The sequence below is a fragment of the Mobula birostris genome, chromosome 4, assembly GCF_030028105.1.
Source record: "Mobula birostris isolate sMobBir1 chromosome 4, sMobBir1.hap1, whole genome shotgun sequence".
In the NCBI taxonomy this organism is placed as follows: domain Eukaryota; kingdom Metazoa; phylum Chordata; class Chondrichthyes; order Myliobatiformes; family Myliobatidae; genus Mobula; species Mobula birostris.
Window position 1 is genome coordinate 207473275 of NC_092373.1, and position 21883 is coordinate 207495157.

At 54.0% G+C, this 21883-nt stretch overlaps 1 protein-coding gene across 1 annotated transcript in view; it reads left to right on the forward strand.

The window, feature by feature from the left end:
- cpxm1a (carboxypeptidase X (M14 family), member 1a) overlaps positions 1-21076 on the forward strand; it is a 71917-nt gene extending 50841 nt beyond the window's left edge. The window contains exons 11-14 of the mRNA XM_072256852.1: positions 6369-6666; positions 12847-12986; positions 14626-14725; positions 20597-21076. Coding sequence (XP_072112953.1) covers positions 6369-6666; positions 12847-12986; positions 14626-14725; positions 20597-20805 — 747 coding nt within the window. The 3' untranslated portion in view covers positions 20806-21076. The remainder of the gene's footprint in view (positions 1-6368; positions 6667-12846; positions 12987-14625; positions 14726-20596) is intronic.
- The last annotated feature ends 807 nt before the right edge of the window (positions 21077-21883 follow it).

Below are 21883 nucleotides of genomic sequence, written 5' to 3' on the forward strand. Positions count from 1 at the left end.
TCCCTGCTGGGAAAGGCTCTGGCTGCTGTGGGTACGGGTCTCTGCTGGGAAAGGTTGTGGCTGCTGTGGGTACAGGTCCCTGCTGGGAAAGGCTCTGGCTGCTGTGGGTACAGGTCCCTGCTGGGAAAGGCTCTTGCTGCTGTGGGTACGGGTCCCTGCTGGGAAAGGCTTTGGCTGCTGTGGGTACGGGTCCCTGCTGGGGAAGGTTGTGGCTGCTGTGGGTACGGGTCTCTGCTGGGGAAGGTTGTGGCTGCTGTGGGTACGGGTCCCTGCTGGGAAAGGCTTTGGCTGCTGTGGGTACAGGTCCCTGCTGGGGAAGGCTCTGGCTGCTGTGGGTACAGGTCCCTGCTGGGAAAGGTTGTGGCTGCTGTGGGTACAGGTCTCTGCTGGGAAAGGTTGTGGCTGCTGTGGGTACGGGTCTCTGCTGGGAAAGGCTCTGGCTGCTGTGGGTACGGGTCCCTGCTGGGAAAGGCTCTGGCTGCTGTGGGTACAGGTCCCTGCTGGGAAAGGTTGTGGCTGCTGTGGGTACGGGTCCCTGCTGGGAAAGGCTCTGGCTGCTGTGGGTACGGGTCTCTGCTGGGAAAGGCTTTGGCTGCTGTGGGTACGGGTCCCTGCTGGGAAAGGCTCTGGCTGCTGTGGGTACGGGTCCCTGCTGGGAAAGGCTCTGGCTGCTGTGGGTACGGGTCCCTGCTGGGAAAGGCTCTGGCTGCTGTGGGTACGGGTCCCTGCTGGGGAAGGTTGTGGCTGCTGTGGGTACGGGTCCCTGCTGGGGAAGGTTGTGGCTGCTGTGGGTACGGGTCCCTGCTGGGAAAGGCTTTGGCTGCTGTGGGTACGGGTCCCTGCTGGGGAAGGTTGTGGCTGCTGTGGGTACGGGTCCCTGCTGGGAAAGGCTCTGGCTGCTGTGGGTACGGGTCCCTGCTGGGGAAGGTTGTGGCTGCTGTGGGTACGGGTCCCTGCTGGGAAAGGCTTTGGCTGCTGTGGGTACGGGTCCCTGCTGGGAAAGGCTCTGGCTGCTGTGGGTACGGGTCCCTGCTGGGAAAGGCTCTGGCTGCTGTGGGTACGGGTCCCTGCTGGGAAAGGCTTTGGCTGCTGTGGGTACGGGTCCCTGCTGGGAAAGGTTTTGGCTGCTGTGGGTACGGGTCCCTGCTGGGAAAGGCTTTGGCTGCTGTGGGTACGGGTCCCTGCTGGGAAAGGTTTTGGCTGCTGTGGGTACAGGTCCCTGCTGGGAAAGGTTGTGGCTGCTGTGGGTACGGGTCCCTGCTGGGAAAGGCTCTGGCTGCTGTGGGTACGGGTCCCTGCTGGGAAAGGTTGTGGCTGCTGTGGGTACGGGTCCCTGCTGGGAAAGGTTGTGGCTGATGTGGGTACAGGTCCCTGCTGGGAAAGGCTTTGGCTGCTGTGGGTACGGGTCCCTGCTGGGAAAGGCTTTGGCTGCTGTGGGCTGCTGTGGGTACGGGTCCCTGCTGGGAAAGGCTTTGGCTGCTGTGGGTACGGGTCCCTGCTGGGGAAGGTTGTGGCTGCTGTGGGTACAGGTCCCTGCTGGGAAAGGCTTTGGCTGCTGTGGGTACGGGTCCCTGCTGGGGAAGGTTGTGGCTGCTGTGGGTACGGGTCCCTGCTGGGAAAGGCTTTGGCTGCTGTGGGTACAGGTCCCTGCTGGGAAAGGCTCTGGCTGCTGTGGGTACGGGTCCCTGCTGGGAAAGGCTTTGGCTGCTGTGGGTACGGGTCCCTGCTGGGAAAGGCTTTGGCTGCTGTGGGTACAGGTCCCTGCTGGGAAAGGTTGTGGCTGCTGTGGGTACGGGTCCCTGCTGGGAAAGGCTCTGGCTGCTGTGGGTACAGGTCCCTGCTGGGAAAGGCTTTGGCTGCTGTGGGTACGGGTCCCTGCTGGGAAAGGCTTTGGCTGCTGTGGGTACAGGTCCCTGCTGGGAAAGGCTCTGGCTGCTGTGGGTACAGGTCCCTGCTGGGAAAGGCTCTGGCTGCTGTGGGTACGGGTCCCTGCTGGGAAAGGCTTTGGCTGCTGTGGGTACGGGTCCCTGCTGGGGAAGGTTGTGGCTGCTGTGGGTACGGGTCCCTGCTGGGAAAGGCTCTGGCTGCTGTGGGTACGGGTCCCTGCTGGGGAAGGTTGTGGCTGCTGTGGGTACGGGTCCCTGCTGGGAAAGGCTTTGGCTGCTGTGGGTACGGGTCCCTGCTGGGAAAGGTTGTAGCTGCTGTGGGTACGGGTCTCTGCTGGGAAAGGTTGTGGCTGCTGTGGGTACAGGTCCCTGCTGGGGAAGGTTGTGGCTGCTGTGGGTACGGGTCCCTGCTGGGAAAGGCTCTGGCTGCTGTGGGTACGGGTCCCTGCTGGGAAAGGCTCTGGCTGCTGTGGGTACAGGTCCCTGCTGGGAAAGGCTTTGGCTGCTGTGGGTACGGGTCCCTGCTGGGAAAGGCTTTGGCTGCTGTGGGTACAGGTCCCTGCTGGGAAAGGCTCTGGCTGCTGTGGGTACAGGTCCCTGCTGGGAAAGGCTCTGGCTGCTGTGGGTACGGGTCCCTGCTGGGAAAGGCTTTGGCTGCTGTGGGTACGGGTCCCTGCTGGGGAAGGTTGTGGCTGCTGTGGGTACGGGTCCCTGCTGGGAAAGGCTCTGGCTGCTGTGGGTACGGGTCCCTGCTGGGGAAGGTTGTGGCTGCTGTGGGTACGGGTCCCTGCTGGGAAAGGCTCTGGCTGCTGTGGGTACGGGTCCCTGCTGGGGAAGGTTGTGGCTGCTGTGGGTACGGGTCCCTGCTGGGAAAGGTTGTGGCTGCTGTGGGTACGGGTCCCTGCTGGGAAAGGCTCTGGCTGCTGTGGGTACAGGTCCCTGCTGGGAAAGGCTTTGGCTGCTGTGGGTACGGGTCCCTGCTGGGAAAGGCTTTGGCTGCTGTGGGTACGGGTCCCTGCTGGGAAAGGCTCTGGCTGCTGTGGGTACAGGTCCCTGCTGGGAAAGGCTCTGGCTGCTGTGGGTACAGGTCCCTGCTGGGAAAGGCTCTGGCTGCTGTGGGTACGGGTCCCTGCTGGGGAAGGTTGTGGCTGCTGTGGGTACGGGTCCCTGCTGGGAAAGGCTCTGGCTGCTGTGGGTACGGGTCCCTGCTGGGGAAGGTTGTGGCTGCTGTGGGTACGGGTCCCTGCTGGGAAAGGCTCTGGCTGCTGTGGGTACAGGTCCCTGCTGGGAAAGGCTCTGGCTGCTGTGGGTACAGGTCCCTGCTGGGAAAGGTTGTGGCTGCTGTGGGTACGGGTCCCTGCTGGGAAAGGCTCTGGCTGCTGTGGGTACGGGTCCCTGCTGGGGAAGGTTGTGGCTGCTGTGGGTACGGGTCCCTGCTGGGAAAGGCTCTGGCTGCTGTGGGTACGGGTCCCTGCTGGGGAAGGTTGTGGCTGCTGTGGGTACGGGTCCCTGCTGGGAAAGGCTCTGGCTGCTGTGGGTACAGGTCCCTGCTGGGAAAGGCTCTGGCTGCTGTGGGTACAGGTCCCTGCTGGGAAAGGTGGCTGCTGTGGGTACAGGTCCCTGCTGGGAAAGGCTTTGGCTGCTGTGGGTACGGGTCCCTGCTGGGAAAGGCTCTGGCTGCTGTGGGTACAGGTCCCTGCTGGGAAAGGTTGTGGCTGCTGTGGGTACGGGTCTCTGCTGGGAAAGGTTGTGGCTGCTGTGGGTACGGGTCTCTGCTGGGAAAGGTTGTGGCTGCTGTGGGTACGGGTCCCTGCTGGGAAAGGCTCTGGCTGCTGTGGGTACAGGTCCCTGCTGGGAAAGGTTGTGGCTGCTGTGGGTACGGGTCTCTGCTGGGAAAGGTTGTGGCTGCTGTGGGTACGGGTCTCTGCTGGGAAAGGTTGTGGCTGCTGTGGGTACGGGTCCCTGCTGGGAAAGGCTTTGGCTGCTGTGGGTACGGGTCCCTGCTGGGAAAGGCTCTGGCTGATGTGGGTACGGGTCTCTGCTGGGGAAGGTTGTGGCTGCTGTGGGTACGGGTCCCTGCTGGGAAAGGCTCTGGCTGATGTGGGTACGGGTCCCTGCTGGGGAAGGTTGTGGCTGCTGTGGGTACGGGTCCCTGCTGGGAAAGGCTCTGGCTGATGTGGGTACGGGTCCCTGCTGGGAAAGGCTCTGGCTGCTGTGGGTACGGGTCCCTGCTGGGAAAGGCTCTGGCTGATGTGGGTACGGGTCTCTGCTGGGAAAGGCTTTGGCTGCTGTGGGTACGGGTCCCTGCTGGGAAAGGCTCTGGCTGCTGTGGGTACGGGTCCCTGCTGGGGAAGGTTGTGGCTGCTGTGGGTACGGGTCTCTGCTGGGAAAGGTTGTGGCTGCTGTGGGTACGGGTCCCTGCTGGGAAAGGCTCTGGCTGCTGTGGGTACAGGTCCCTGCTGGGAAAGGCTCTGGCTGCTGTGGGTACGGGTCTCTGCTGGGAAAGGTTGTGGCTGCTGTGGGTACAGGTCCCTGCTGGGAAAGGTTGTGGCTGCTGTGGGTACGGGTCCCTGCTGGGAAAGGCTTTGGCTGCTGTGGGTACGGGTCCCTGCTGGGAAAGGTTGTGGCTGCTGTGGGTACGGGTCCCTGCTGGGAAAGGCTCTGGCTGCTGTGGGTACGGGTCTCTGCTGGGAAAGGTTGTGGCTGCTGTGGGTACGGGTCCCTGCTGGGAAAGGTTGTGGCTGCTGCGGGTACGGGTCCCTGCTGGGAAAGGTTGTGGCTGCTGTGGGTACGGGTCCCTGCTGGGAAAGGTTGTGGCTGCTGTGGGTACAGGTCCCTGCTGGGAAAGGCTCTGGCTGATGTGGGTACGGGTCCCTGCTGGGAAAGGCTCTGGCTGCTGTGGGTACGGGTCCCTGCTGGGAAAGGCTCTGGCTGCTGTGGGTACGGGTCCCTGCTGGGAAAGGCTCTGGCTGCTGTGGGTACGGGTCCCTGCTGGGAAAGGCTCTGGCTGCTGTGGGTACGGGTCCCTGCTGGGAAAGGCTTTGGCTGCTGTGGGTACGGGTCCCTGCTGGGAAAGGCTCTGGCTGCTGTGGGTACAGGTCCCTGCTGGGAAAGGCTTTGGCTGCTGTGGGTACGGGTCTCTGCTGGGAAAGGCTCTGGCTGCTGTGGGTACGGGTCCCTGCTGGGAAAGGTTGTGGCTGCTGTGGGTACGGGTCCCTGCTGGGAAAGGCTCTGGCTGCTGTGGGTACGGGTCCCTGCTGGGGAAGGTTGTGGCTGCTGTGGGTACGGGTCCCTGCTGGGGAAGGTTGTGGCTGATGTGGGTACGGGTCCCTGCTGGGAAAGGTTGTGGCTGCTGTGGGTACGGGTCCCTGCTGGGAAAGGCTCTGGCTGCTGTGGGTACGGGTCCCTGCTGGGAAAGGCTCTGGCTGCTGTGGGTACGGGTCCCTGCTGGGAAAGGCTTTGGCTGCTGTGGGTACGGGTCCCTGCTGGGAAAGGTTGTGGCTGCTGTGGGTACGGGTCCCTGCTGGGAAAGGCTCTGGCTGCTGTGGGTACGGGTCCCTGCTGGGAAAGGCTCTGGCTGCTGTGGGTACGGGTCTCTGCTGGGAAAGGTTGTGGCTGCTGTGGGTACGGGTCCCTGCTGGGAAAGGTTGTGGCTGCTGTGGGTACGGGTCCCTGCTGGGAAAGGTTGTGGCTGCTGTGGGTACGGGTCTCTGCTGGGAAAGGCTCTGGCTGCTGTGGGTACGGGTCCCTGCTGGGAAAGGTTGTGGCTGCTGTGGGTACAGGTCCCTGCTGGGAAAGGCTCTGGCTGATGTGGGTACGGGTCTCTGCTGGGAAAGGTTGTGGCTGCTGTGGGTACGGGTCCCTGCTGGGAAAGGCTTTGGCTGCTGTGGGTACGGGTCCCTGCTGGGAAAGGCTCTGGCTGCTGTGGGTACGGGTCCCTGCTGGGGAAGGTTGTGGCTGCTGTGGGTACGGGTCTCTGCTGGGGAAGGTTGTGGCTGCTGTGGGTACGGGTCCCTGCTGGGAAAGGTTGTGGCTGCTGTGGGTACAGGTCCCTGCTGGGAAAGGCTCTGGCTGATGTGGGTACGGGTCTCTGCTGGGAAAGGTTGTGGCTGCTGTGGGTACGGGTCCCTGCTGGGAAAGGCTCTGGCTGCTGTGGGTACGGGTCCCTGCTGGGAAAGGCTTTGGCTGCTGTGGGTACGGGTCCCTGCTGGGAAAGGCTTTGGCTGCTGTGGGTACGGGTCCCTGCTGGGAAAGGTTTTGGCTGCTGTGGGTACGGGTCCCTGCTGGGAAAGGCTCTGGCTGATGTGGGTACGGGTCTCTGCTGGGAAAGGCTCTGGCTGCTGTGGGTACGGGTCCCTGCTGGGAAAGGTTTTGGCTGCTGTGGGTACGGGTCCCTGCTGGGAAAGGCTCTGGCTGATGTGGGTACGGGTCTCTGCTGGGAAAGGCTCTGGCTGTGACTCTGCGATATTGTCCCTTTGCCAGGTTGCTCCGGAGACGTGGGCGGTCATTAACTGGATGAAGAAGGTCCCATTCGTGCTGAGTGCAAATCTGCATGGAGGGGACATGGTGGTCAGTTACCCGTTCGATCAGTGCCGCGAGATAGGCACTGACCATGAGCCCAGCCCGACGCCTGACGAAGAAGTCTTCCGCTGGCTCTCCTTTGCCTTCGCCTCCAGCCACCGGGCCATGGCTCAGTACAACCGGCGCCTCTGTCACGGGGACGACTTCATGCAACACAACAACATTATCAACGGCGCCCACTGGCACACCATGGTTGGCAGTGAGTCTCACACAGGACGACACAGCCGAACTCACCCAGACAGAGCTGAACAGCTCCCCACCGATGAACACTCCTCCCCAGGGCCAAACGCTCTCAGATACCGTTAAACATCTCCTCCCCACGGCCAAATGGACTCAGCTACTGTTAAACAATTTCCCACAGTCAAACACACTCGGAGACCGTTAAACAACTTCCCACAGTCGTATCTCCTCCCCAGGGCTGAGCACACTCGGATACCGTTAAACATCTCCCCACTCAGCCGAACAGTCCGCCCCAAGGCCAAACACACTCAGATACTGTTAAACAATTCCCCACGGCCGAACTCACTTGGATACCGTTAAACAACTCCCCACGGCTGAACGCGCCTAGACACAGCCAAGTGCTTGCCAACATCTAAACTTGCTCCATCAACACCCCGGGACACAGCCAATGCCCCCCCTAAGGTGTGCACGTGTTCGCACACTCATCTTTTGCTACCTGAGCAGTGAGGAATTTAAACTGCACCTTCTACCTCGATGCCACATTAAGTATATTTCACGATGGAACACAATCACGTTTCCTTTTCCGGTTTCTGATGTGGACAGTGTTGTCAACATTGAGTTTGCAATGATTTATAGACAATAGACAATAGGTGCAGAAGTAGACCATTCGGCCCTTCAAGCCTGCATCGCCATTCTGAGATCATGGCTGATCATCTACTATCAATACCTGGTTCCTGCCTTGTCCCCATAACCCTTGATTCCCCTATCCATAAGATACCTACCTAGCTCCTTCTTGAAAGCATCCAGAGAATTGGCCTCCACTGCCTTCTGAGGCAGTGCGTTCCACACCTCCACAACTCTCTGGGAGAAGAAGTTCCTCCTCAACTCTGTCCTAAATGACCTACCCCTTATTCTTAAACCATGCCCTCTGGTACTGGACTCTCCCAGCATCTGGAACATATTTCCTGCCTCTATCTTGTCCAATCCCTTAATAATCTTATATGTCTCAATCAGATCCCCCCTCAATCTCCTTAATTCCAGCATGCCCAGTCTCTCTAACCTCTCTGCGTAAGACAGTCCGGACATCCCAGGAATTAACCTAGTGAACCTACGCTGCACCTCCTCCACAGCCAGGATGTCCTTCCTTAACCCTGGAGACCAAAACTACACACAATACTCCAGGTGTGGTCTCACCAGGGCCCTGTACAAATGCAAAAGGATTTCCTTGCTCTTGTATTCCATTCCCTTTGTAATAAAGGCCAACATTCCATTAGCCTTCTTCACTGCCTGCTGCACTTGCTCATTCGCCTTCAGAGACTGATGAACAAGTACTCCTAGATCTCTTTGTATTTCACCCTTACCTAAATCCACACCGTTAAGATAATAATCTGCCTTCCTGTTCTTGCTCCCAAAGTGAATAACCTCACACTTATTCACATTAAACGCCATCTGCCAAGTTTCTGCCCACTCACCCAGCCTATCCAAGTCACCTTGAATTCTCCTAACATCCTCATCACATGTCACACTGCCACCCAGTTTAGTATCATCAGCAAACTTGCTGATGTTATTCACAATGCCTTCCTCTAAATCATTGATGTAGATCGTAAACAGCTGTGATCCCAATACCGAGCCATGTGGCACCCCACTAGTCACCACCTGCCATTCCGAGAAACACCCATTCACTGCTACCCTTTGCTTTCTATCTGCCAACCAGTTTTCTATCCATGTCAATATCCTCCCCCCAATGACATGAGCTCTGATTTTACCCACCAACCTCCTATGTGGTACCTTATCAAATGCCTTCTGAAAGTCAAGGTACACCACATCCACTGGATCTCCCGCGTCTATCTTCCTGGTTACATCCTCAAAAAACTCCAATAGATTAGTCAAGCATGATTTGCCCTTGGTAAATCCATGCTGGCTCGGCCCAATCCTATATGCCGCTATTTTATCTTTAATAATGGACTCTAGCATCTTCCCCACTACTGATGTTAGGCTAACAGGGTGATAGTTCTCTGTTTTCTCCCTCCCTCCTTTCTTAAAAAGTGGGATAACATTAGCCATTCGCTAATCCTCAGGGACTGATCCTGAATCTAAGGAACATTGGAAAATGATCACCAATGCATCCGCAATTTCCAGAGCCACCTCCTTTAGTACCCTAGGATGCAGACCATCTGGACCTGGGGATTTGTTAGCCTTCAGTCCCATCAGTCTACTCATCACCGTTTCCTTCCTAATGTCAATCTGTTTCAGTTCCTCTGTTACCCTATGTCCTTGGCCCATCCATACATCTGGGAGATTGCTTGTGTCTTCCTAGTGAAGACAGATCTGAAGTACTTATTAAATTCATCTGCCATTTCTCTGTTTCCCATAACAATTTCTCCCAATTCATTCTTCAAGGGCCCAACATTGTTCTTAACTATCTTCCTTCTCTTCACATACCTAAAAAAAACTTTTGCTATCCTCCTTTATATTCCTAGCTAGCTTGCATTCATACCTCATTTTTTCTCCCCATATAGCCTTTTTAGTTAAGTTCTGTTGCTCCTTAAAAATTTCCCAATCATCCGTCTTCCCACTCACCTTAGCTCTGTTATACTTCTTTTTTAATGCTATGCTATCTCTGACTTCCTTTGTCAACCACTGTGGCCACTTTCCGCCCTTTGAATCCTTCGTTCTCCAGGGGATGAACTGATTTTGCACCTTGTGCATTATTCCCAAGAATACCTGCCATTGCTGTTCCACTGTCTTTTCTGCTAGGATATCCGACCAGTCAACTTTGGCCAGCTCCTCCCTCATGGCTCCATAGTCTCCTTTGTTCAACTGCAATACTGACACTTCTGATCTGCCCTTATCGCTCTCAACTTACAGATAAAAACTTATCATATTATGGTCACTACCTCCTAATGGCTCCTTTACTTCAAGATCACTTATCAATTCCTGTTCATTGCACAACACTAAATCCAGAATAGCCTTATCCCTGGTCGGCTCTCGTACAAGCTGCTCCAAAAATGCATCCCGTAGGCACTCTACAAACTCCCTATCCTGGGGTCCAGTACCAACCTGATTTTCCCAGTTCACCTGCATGTTGAAATCCCCCATAACTACTACGACATTTCCTTTGCCACATGCCATTGTTAACTCCCTATTCAACTTGCACCCAATATCCATGCTACTGTTTGGGGGCCTGTAGATAACACCTATTAGGGTCTTTTTGCCCTTACTGTTCCTCAGTTCTATCCACACTGACTCTACTTCTCCTGATTCTATGTCCCCCCCCCCCCTTGCAAGGGACTGAATCTCATTCCTCACCAACAGGGCCACTCCACCTTTCTGTCCCTTCGATAGCACGTATACCCTTGTACATTCAATTCCCAGGTCTGATCCCCCTGAAGCCACGTCTCCGTTATCCCAACAACCCATTCGCACCTGAGCTTCAAGCTCATCCGCCTTATTTCTGACACTTCGTGCATTCAGATATAGAATTTTTAACCCATTTCTCCTCTCTCTGTTTAAATCACTGCCTGTCGTCCATAACCCAGCTCCCCGAACTCTCACCGGGCTATACGCCCCTTGAATTTTGTTGTCCTTCTTAAATTTACTTACTCTTTCTGCACATTTAACTCCATGCTCTGTCAGACCATCCCTCTGCACATGTATCCTCCTTATCACTCGTTCCGCCTCACCTTTCTCTACTTCACACTTAATATTCCGGAACCGTGTAATCCCCACCTGTCCTTTATACTTCATCTCGCTATCCTCTCTCACATTCTGGATCCCTGCCCCCTGCAAATTTAATTTAAACCCCCCCCAAGCAGCACTAGCAAACTTTCCTGCAAGAATGTTAGTACCCCTCCAGTTCAGGTGTAAACCGTCCCGTCGGAACAGATCCCACCTTCCCTGGAACAAAGCCCAATTATCTAAAAACCTGAAGCCCTCCCTCCTGCACCATCCTCTCAGCCACATATTGATCTGTATAATCCTTCTGTTCCTCGCCTCACTCGCACGTGGCACAGGTACCAATCCTGAGATTGTTACCCTGGAGGTCCTGCCCTTCAGCTTCGCACCTAACTCCCTGAACTCACTACGCAGGACCCCCTCACTCTTCCTACCCACGTCATCGCTCCCTACATGGACCACAACATCTGGATTGTTGCCCTCCCTCTCGAGAATAACCTGCACCCGATCTGAGATGTCCCGGACCCCGGCACCAGGGAGGCAACATACCATCCGAGACTCCCGATCTCCCCCACAAAATCTCCTATCTGCCCCCCTGACTATAGAATCTCCTATCACTACCGCTGTCCTCTCTTCCCTCCTCCCCTTCTGAGTCGAGGGTCCAACCTCAGTGCCAGAGACGGGACCACTGCAACTTCTTCCTGGTAGGTCATCCCCACCAACAGTATCCAAAACGGTATACTTATTGTTGATGGAAATGGCCACAGGGGTGCTCTGCTCTCTCTGCCTGCAGATTTGTCTGCAGATTTTAGAACTGGCTCATTTATACCGCTTTTATGGAAGAAATTATTGATTCACTAACTGTGTGCACATGTTGCAGAACAAATTGCCCAGCGCCAGATTTTTGTGCACTCTGGTGATTACAAATGAGGCAGAACATTGGTCATGGTCAACCTCAGTCTCCATGACCAAAAACTTTCCCAGACAAAACCTCCTGGACACACTCTTGCACACTTGGCACTCTCTGAAAGTAGCCACTGTGGTCACTATAGATACCACTCACTCCTGGAATACACCCAGCTCATCCCGGACTCGCTCATGGCATACTTGGGGAATTCCCGGATCAGCCCCGCATTACGCCTGGCACACACCTGGGTCACTCCAGCACGTGGAGTTGGTTCAGAGCTGCTGCGATCTCAGCTGGCCTGGAGCAGGAGCACAGTCCTCGCATACCAGCTCGTACTGCTGGCGAGGCTTTCAGCTGCTCTTCTGTGGCAATGGAAAACTCAGTCGCAGTGTGGTGGGTGGGGAGATCAGATTGGGTAGAGGAAAAAGACAGTAAGACCATAAGGCATAGGAGCAGAATAAGGCCACTCGGCCCATTGAATCTGCTCCCCCATTCCATGATGGCTTAGTTTCCTTCTGCCTTCTCTGCTGTACCTTTGCTGCCCAGATGAGTCATGACCCTCGCCTCAGTAGCAGGCGAGGGAGATCCATGCAACAAGTGTTGGTGGACACAGAGGGTGGGGGTGAGATCGGCCTTTACTACAGAGAGCCTGACAGCCTGGTCCATGGGGTAGCAATTAACATGTTCCTGTAGCCAGGGAGAGCAAGGACTGGAAGCTTGATGTTGATGCGCGTGCGCACACACACACACACACACACCCACCCACCCACCCCTTGGATACTGCCGTTTCACGGTAATGACTGGCCTGAGAGGCATTTCATTAGTAATTTATTTGGTTCGGCACAAGTTTCTGGGCCGCAGAGCCTGTTCCTGTATGGCCCTGCTCTGTTTATGACAACGTCACAGCAGGACAGAGAGAGAGGTCTCGGAGGGCCACCCCAAGAAACTGACTCGAGCGAATCAGAGAGGTGATGACTTTACGGTGTACGGATAATCTTCCAGTGTTCAGTGAGCATCAGAGGGGACAGTGTGGGGATGGGGATATTTCCCACAGCGTAGGGGGACGGGTGTGGACAGTGTGGGGGTGGGGATATTCCCCACAGTGTAGGGGGATGGGTGCGGACAGCGTGGGGGTGTAGGGGTATTCCCCACGGTGTAGAGGGACGGGCGCGGACAGTGTGGGCACGGTGTAGAGGGACGGGCGTGGACAGCGTGGGGGTGTAGAGGGACAGGTGTGTTGGCACGTGGCCAAGTGGTTAAGGCGTTGATCTAGTGATCTGAAGGTCGCTAGTTCGAGCCCCAGCTGAGGGAACGTGTTGTGTCCTTGAGCAAGGCACTTAACCACACATTGCTCTGCGACGACACTGGTGCCAAGCTGTATGGGTCCTAGTGCCCTTCCCTTGGACAACATCAGTGTCGTGGAGAGGGGAGACTTGCAGCATGGGCAACTGCTGGTCTTCCATACAACCTTGCCCAGGCCTGCTCCCTGGAAACCTTCCAAGGCATAAATCCATGGATCTCATGAGACTAACAGATGCCTATATAACGAGGGACAGGTATGGTCAGTGTCGGGGTGTAGGACCATACACACAAGCTCTGCCTCGCTCTCTGTTCCAGGTATGAACGATTTCAGTTACCTTCACACCAACTGCTTCGAGGTGACTGTGGAGCTGAGCTGTGACAAGTTCCCCCACCACAGCCAACTGCCCATGGAATGGGAGAACAGCCGAGAGTCCCTCCTGTTGTACATGGAGCAGGTGGGTGGAGACGGATGTCCGTCACCCATGTCCCCTGACGCCCCGACGCCGTCACCCTGACACCCCAACATCGTCAACCCGACACTTCGCCTGACACCCTGATGCCCGTCACTCTGACACCCCAACACTGGTCACCTGCCACACTGACACCCCGTTAAACCATCATTCATCACACACCGCACTGATACCCATCCCCCTGTTACACCAACACCCATCAAACCGACACCCCAACTCCCGTCAGACATCGCAGCGCACCAACAGCCCCCTTCTCTCCCGTTTGTAGATCCCCACCTCTGGCTACAGAAGTTTAATTTAATATATTGCAAGTACCTGTACAAAGGTATGAAGGTGTATTGAGTAGGAGGTTCACTGGTCATTGAAAACTGTGCTGTGAATAGGCTGGGTTGAAATAGGTGGGTTGCTGAGTACCGTGGCTTGTTGGGCTGGGAAGGCCTGTTCTTGGCTATGTCTCTGAATAAATAAGTAATATCCCAATACATCAACTGTTAATTCCCCTCCATGGACACTGCCTCTCCTGCTGAGCTGCTCAGGAGCTTTGTGTGTGTTGTACTGGGTTTCACAGAATCTCAAGGTTATTCCATGTATACTGTATTAGTCGTGGACACTCCTATGACAAATGTCTACAGACTCCAACAGTAACTAAACACAAACTGTATTAAAATGTTCCCATCCCAATCTAAGATGACATTAATCCCCTGTGATGCCCAACAGTCCCAGAACACCTTTATGGTGCATACGGACACTGTGTGTGCCCTCTCCATGGTCACCTGGGCACATCGCCAGGCTGCCCGCCACCGATGGACACTGTGTGTGCCCTCTCCATGATCACCTGGGCACATCACCAGGCTGCCCGCCACCCACCTCCAAGACCTGTGGATTCCCAAGTTGGCCAGCCCCCAGATATCCTCCCTCCCCACCCAAACCGCCATGCCCTCTGCCCCTTCCATACTGGGTGACCACAGGTGGTGAGGGTGGTGCTAAATGAGGGGAGAAACAGTCCCCAGCCCTCACAGATGTGCGACTAGGGTCTGCAATCTTGCACACTCAATGTACACATGGTACACGGTCTCTTCCTGCCTGCAGAAGTGACAGGTAGGTGGGAGATCCATGTACAAAAACACCTCTCTATGCAGCACCCCCCCAGCCAGGTCCCTGATGTACATGAGGTGAGCACCCTTATCAAAGGACTTCCACTGGGGTCTCCCCCTAGCTCCTAGGTGGAACATCTGACTGCCACAATGTGTCGGGACGGTGGACAAGGGCTAGGAATTGGAGGGGGTGCCTCCTACCTGCATCTCTGAAAGGAACCGTAGATGTCGATGTCAAGTCTGCAGGGACCTGCACCCTGCTGAGATTCTGGGGCCTGGCTCTCACGAGCAGAGCTAAGCTCAGCAGGAATCTCTCCACACCCGGTGTGATAGGGCAGAGGTACACTGTTCCCTTGGTCAGGGCACTTTTCCCCTGCCGGCGGAGGGGGTCCCGGCCAGAGGCAGCTCCACTCCTGACTTTCAGTAGGTCCCAGTAAAGATTCATGACCCCCTCCCCCCGTCAGAGAGCAATGCTCACTCCGTATATGTGTTCTTCAGTGGCCCGTGACCTCTGACCTCTCCCTCTGCAGGTTCACCGGGGTATAAAGGGTGTGGTGAAGGATCACCAGGGCAACGGGATTGCCGGAGCCATCATCAGCGTGGACGGTATAAACCACGACATTCGGACAGGTGAGGGATCATAGCCAGGTCATAAAATCATCCACGCTGGCCAAGATTCACGCCTAACTTCATCTGACTTGCCCATGTTTGATCCATTTTCTTCTAAACCTTTTGTATCCATGTTCCTGCCCAAATGTCTGTCACAGATTGTTCGTGCACCTGCCTCAACCACATCTTCTAGCAACTCACTCCATATACTGACCACTCGGGTTCCTATTAAATCTCTCCCTCTCACCTTAAACCTCCACCCTTTAGTTCTCAATTGCCCAACACTGGGTAAAGAGTGTATTCACCCTATCTGTTCCCCTCATGGTTTTAAACACCTCTATGAGATCACTTTTCAGTCTCCAATGCTCTAAAGAAGTCCCATCCCGTCCATCCTCTCTCTCTAACACATTCTCTCAAGTTCTGGCAATATCATCATAATTCTTTCGTGCACTCTTTCCAGTTTGACAACATCTTTCTTATAGCAGGGTGACCAAAACGGAACAGAATACTCAAAGTGGGACCTCCACTTTGAGTGATCCTGTACAATCACACTGTGACCTCCCAACTTTTAAACTCGATACTCTGAGTTGCGAAAGCTAGCACGGCAAAAGTCCTCTTCACCATCCTGCCTACCTGTGACTCCAGCTTCAGGGAACCACGTGCTTGCACTCCTACCCTGTTCTACAACAGCCGGCACGGTCCTGCCTTTCGCTGTGGAGATCCCGTCAGGATTTGACTTTCCAATATGCAACACCTCACATTTACTCAGATTAAACTCCATTTGCCATTCCTTGGCCCACTTCCCCAGCTGATCAAGATCCCCTGTAATTTCTGATAAACTTCTTCATTTTCTGCTATACCATCTATCTTAGTGTCACCTACAAACTTAAGTTCCTTTAAATTTCTCCCCCTCACCTTAAACCTCTGCCCTCCAGTTCTTGATTCTCCAACCCTGGGGAGAAAGACTGATCTCTCTCCCCGACCCCCCTTTCCTCTCCACACCATAGAACAGTTCAGCACAGAAACACGCCCTTCAGCCCACAATCTCAGTGCCAACCATGGGTTCCAAATGAAACTAACCCCATATTCCTCCATTCCTTGCGTACGGCTGCCTCCAACTCCACCCCAGGCAGTGCTTTCCAGTCACCGCCCCTTTACATTTCAGAAAAAAAACAACTTGCCCCTCACATCTCCTTTCCCTCTCATCCTAAATGTATGCCCTCCAGGGGTACCAGACATGTTTACCTTGGGAAACAGATTCTCTCTGTCTACTCCTCTCATAATCTTATAAACCTGTATCAGATCTCCTGCCAGCCTACGACACTCCAGAGAAAAGAACCCAAGTTTGTCCAAACTCTTTTACAGCACAAGCTCTCTGGGTGCAGCAGACTGGGAGACCTTCTCTGCACCCTCGACATCTTTGTAGTGCAGCGATCAGAAATGAACACAACATTACAAATCTGGCCTCTTGAAAGATTTATATAACTTGCAACATGGCATCCTGCTGCTTACGCTCAATGCCCTGACCGATGAAGGCAGGCAGGCTGTACCCCTTCCGTGGATCACAAGATAAAGGAGTGGAAGGAGGCCATTTGGCCCCTCAGATCTGTTTGGCCATTCCAACGTTCCATCTCAACTCCATTCTCCTGCCTCCTTTGACTTCCTAACTAATCGAGAACCTATCAACCTCCATTTTAGGTATACCGCATGACCTGGCCTCTCCAGTCATTCCACGACAATGAATTCCACAGATTCACCACCCTCTGATGAAATAAACTCCTCCTCATCTCCACTTGAAAGGGGCATCCCTCTATCCTGAAGCTATCCTGAGATTACTCCCCTTGAGGTCTTGCTTCTCAGCTTCCTTCCGAACTCCCTGAATACTTTTTCCAGGACCTCTTCTCTTTTCCTTCCTATGTTGTTGGTACCAATATATACCTCAACTTCAGGCTGCTCACCCTCCCCTTTCAGGATATTGTGGACGCACTCAGAAACATCTCAGGCACCGGCATCTGGGAGGCAAACTACCATCCGTGTTTCCTTGCATCCACAGAATCGCCTATCTGTCCCCCTGACTATCGAGTACCCTGTTACTGCTGCCATCCTCTTCCTTTCCCTACCCTTCTGAGGCACAGGGCCAGACTCGGTGCCAGAGGCACGGCTGCTGTTGCTTCCATGGCCGCTTTCATGGTTGTGATGAGGCCACACTTAGGTTGGACGAACAGCAGCTTATATTCCCCATCCCCTTTTCCCTCTCTCACCTCATCTCCTTGCCTGCCCATCACCTCCCTCTGGTGCTCCTCCCCCTTTTCTTTCTTCCATGGCCTTCTGTCTCTTCCACCAATTTACTTCCGAAGTCTTCATTTCATCCCTTCCTCCTGCAGGTTTCACCTCTCACCATGTGTTTCTATTTCTTCCCCCTCCCAACCTTTTAAATCGACTCCCCAGCTTTCTTTCTCCAGTCCTGCTGAAGGGTTTTGGCCTGAAACGTCGTAGAAACAGAGAAAACCTGCAGCACAATACAGGCCCTTCAGCCCACAAAGCTGAGCTGAACAGGTCCTTACCTTAAAAGTTACCTAGGGTAACATAGCCCTCTATTTTTCTAAGCTCCATGTACCTATCGAAGAGACTCTTAAAAGACCCTATCGTATCCGCCTCCACCACCATCACCGGCAGCCCATTCCACGCACTCACCACTCTCCGCGTAAAAAAACTTACCCCTGACATCTCCCCTGTACTTACTTCCGAGCACCTTAAAACTGTGCCCTCTTGTGCTAGCCATTTCAGCCCTGGGAAAAAGCCTCTGACTATCCACACGATCAATGCCTCTCATCATCTTATACACCTCTATCAGGTCACCTCTCATCCTCCGTCACTCCAAGGAGAAAAGGCCGAGTTCACACAACCTATTCTCATAAGGCATGCTCCCCAATCCAAGCAACATCCTTGTAAATCTCCTCTGCACCCTTTCTATGGCTTCCACATCCTTCCTGTAGTGAGGTGACCAGAACTGAGCACAGTACTCCAAGTGGGGTCAGACCAGGGTCCTATAGAGCTGCAACATTACCTCTCAGCTCCTAAACTCAATCCCACGATTGATGAAGGCCAATACACCATATGCTTTCTTAACCACAGGGTCAACCTGTGCAGCAGCTTTGAGTGTCCTATGGACTTGGACCCCAAGATCCCTCTGATCCTCCACACTACCAAGGGTCTGTCATCATATTTGACCTACCAACATGAACCACCTCACACTTATCCGGGTTGAACTCCACCTACCACTTCTCAGCCCAATTTTGGATCCTATCAATGTCCCCTTGTAACCTCTGACAGCCCTCCACACTATCCACAACACCCCCAACCATTGTGTCATCAGCAAACTTACTAACCCATCCCTCCACTTCCTCATCCAGGTCACTTATAAAAATCATGAAGAGTAGGGGTCCCAGAACAGATCCCTGAGGCACACCATTGGTCACCGACCTTCATGCAGAATATAACCCGTCTTCTGTGGGCAAGCCAGTTCTGGATCCACAAAGCAATGTCCCCTTGGACCACATGCCTCCTTACTTTCTCAATAAGTCTCGCATGGGGGACCTTGTCAAATGCCTTGCTGAAATCCATATCTACTGCTCTATCTTCATCGACGTGTTTAGTCACATCCTAAAAAATTCAATCAGGCTCGTAAGGCACGACCTGCCTTTGACAAAGCCATGCTGACTATTCCTAATCATATTATATCTCTCCAAATGTTCATAAATCCTGTCTCTCAGGATCTTCTCCATCAACTTACCAATCACTGAAGTAAGACTCACTGGTTTATAATTTCCTGGGCTATCTCTACTCCCTTTCTTGAAAAATGGAACAACATCTACAACCCTTCAATCCTCTGGAACCTCTCCTGTCCTCATTGATGATGCAAAGATCATCTCCAGAGGTTTAGGTGCAGGCTGTCCCCTCTGTACAGGACCCACCTTCCCTGGAAGAGAGCCCAATGATCCAAAAATCTTATACCCTCTTTCCTACACCAACACCTTAGCCATGTATTAAACTGTATAAACTTCCGAGTTCTGGCCTCACTAGCAGGTGGCCAGGTAGCAATCCTGAGAGCACAACCCCGGAAGTCCTGCTCTTTAACTTAGAACCTGACTCCCAGAGATCCCTATCCAGAATGTCGTCACTTGTCCTGCCCATGTCATTGGTACCTACATGGACCACGACTTCTGGCTGTTCACCCTCCCACTTAAGACTCGATCCAGCATTCTGGCTCCAGGGAGGCAATGTACCATCCGGGAATTTTGGTCTCGACCACAGAACCTCCTGTCCATTCCCTGACTAACAAATCCTCTACCACCACAGCATGCCTCTTCTTCCCCCTTCCTGTCCTCCTGTCCGAGTCACAGAGGCAGGCTCAGTGCCAGAGACCTGACCACCGTGACTTTGCAATATTATGTCGCCCCCCCCCCCGCCCCCCTGACAGTATCTAGAGTGGTATACCTATTGTTGAGGGGTACTCTGCACTGGCTCCTTAACCCCTTTCCCCGTCCTGACTGTCACCCAGTTTCCTGTGTCCTGCACCAAGGTGTAACTCCCTGTCTATATGTCCAATCTATCACCCCCTCAGCCTCCCGAATGATCCGGAGTTCATCCAGTTCCAGCTCCAACTCCTTAACGTGGAGTGTTAGAAGCTGCAACTGGATGCACTTCTCAATTGCAGTTGTAGTCACCAGGGTCAATGGGTGTTTCCCTGTCTTCCCACATCCCACAAGAGGAACATTTCAGTAACCTGCCTGGCTTCTCTACTGTCCTAGTTGACCAGATAGAAAGAAGAAAAGGAAAAGACTGGAGCTTTTCTTTGTTTTCTCTGACTGAAGCCTCTCTTCACTGAGGCCTCGAAGAGCTAAAGGGTCAAGATCATCTCTCTGACCCTGTCCACTCTGACTGCGTCCACTGCAATGATGGCCGCTGTGCTTGCCCTTGCCTTCCTTTAATTTGATTTTAGTAATCAATCCCAAACACCGATTTCTTGTTGGTCAGAGTTCTTCTACTTTGTAGTGACCCGCCGCTGCTCTTTGTCCTTGGACAGTGGAGCTGATTGAAGTCGTCTCCTCTCCCAACTTCCATGTCTGGATTGGCTGCTGATTATAAAGATTGTGATGATTGTATAAACCTCCACCCTCAGCTTCCTGTGACCAAGCCTGGCCATCTCTCCTTACAACAATTTCTCTGTAGTCGTGGCAACACGCTGGTGAACTTCTCTGCCCTTCCTCAGCCCCTTCTACCCCAGCCTTCCCACTCCCAGGTCAGTCCGCAGTCTCTGACATATCGAACGTTCAATATATACCAATGTATCAGGATTATTCACGGTGCAGACCGAGGGACATTTGGTGAAAAGTAAATTTATTATCACAGTACCGATATGTCACCATATGCACCCCGAGATTCATTTTCCTGCAGGCATTCTCAATAAATTCAATCACCATAATAGAATCAATGAAAGACCAGCATGCAAAAGACAACTATACAAATACAAAAAGAAAAAATAAGAATAAGAAGAAATCAATATCGAGAAGATGAGATGCAGAGTCCTTGGAAGTGAGTGCGTAGGTTGTGAGAACAGTTCAGAGAAGGGGTAGTGAAGTTGAGTGAAGTCACCTCCTTTGGTTTGAGAGCTGACTGTTTAGAGTGAAGAGAGCATGGTCTGGGTTGTGGGAGTCCCCGATGATGGACGCTGCTCCCTTGCGACAGCGCACTGTGCAGACGAGCTCGGAGTTTGCAGTGCCTGGGGAGGGGAAGCTGTGGTGTTGGGTTGGTGAGGAGGGGGTGGGGTGGTCTGGTATGGTATCTGGGTGGTGGTGCCCAACCCTTGAGCCTTCCCTCTTCTGTCCGCAGCTGCCGGCGGTGACTACTGGCGACTGCTGAACCCCGGCCGTTACGAGGTGACGGTGAAAGCGGCGGGGTTCGTCCCATCCAGCCAGACCTGCTCCGTCGGTTACGAAAGTCAGCCGACCATCTGTGACTTCCAGCTGAGCCGCCGGCCGGTGGGTGGGCGGGTTCCCAGGGGGAGGGGGGCTGTCCGCAGGAGGTCCCGGGTGCACTGAGTCCCACCCGCACAGGGCAGCAGGCCTGTCCCTGGAACCACCTCCCCTGAACCCCAAACCCAGAAGCCAAGGCACCCACTTACTCACAGCACCAGAAGACCCAAACCCCACATCCTGGTGCTCAGGGACAGGGGAGGGCCGTTCTGCCCATCGAACCCTGTCCGTGGGCTAGGAGGTGCCTGTTTGACATTAAAGATCTGAGATTGTTTAAGGTAATTTCCGAAACACAAGTGTAAGGAGAACGAAATAATAAATATCAATACATAAAACAGCCTATATACATGGATTGATTATACGTCCATAAAGTGATGCTCGGCACAGGAGTGTCTGTACATAAGGTGGCTCTGACAGGACATTATAAAGTCGTGGTGGTGTGTAGTGGGTGATTAGTTGGGGGAGGTGTTGATCAGCCTCACTGCTTGGGGAAAGTCACTGTTTTTGAGTCTGGTGGTCCTGGTGTGGATGTTTGCAGCCTCCTCCCTGATGGGAGTGGGACAGACTGTCCATGATCCTTCGTGATGTTATTGGCCCCTTTCGGGCACCTTTCTGTATAAATGTCCTTGATGGTGGGTAGGCTAGTGCTGATGAAGCATTGAGCAGTTTTGACCTCCCTGTCTGTAACAGTGCAATTTCCATACCATGTAGTGACGCATGTTGTTGGGAAGCTCACATGCGCACAGGCTGGTCACCCCCGCCCCACAGTATTATTCAGATAAGACCCTTCAGCCCACATGTCTCTGCTACCACAAGAACTCCATCTGGACCAATCCCGTGCTCTGGCTCCTGGGTCCACAGCACCTTTCAGCGGGTGTCCAGCTCCTGTGTACCTGCTCCTTCTGCTCACACCCTCTGCCAGCACGTGCTGATGCCCCACGGACACACTGAGCACACACTGCGCATCTCCGGGGAGTCCCTCTGATATCCTCTCACTGTCTGTGGGAACAAAGGGAGAAGTCATGCTGTGTTCACTGATGTCCAGAGACCCTACAGCAAAAGAATCAATAAAGTCTCTCAGTTACTTGTCCAGCTCATTCCCAAGGAGCCACCACACCACGGGCACTCGCACAACATGTACACT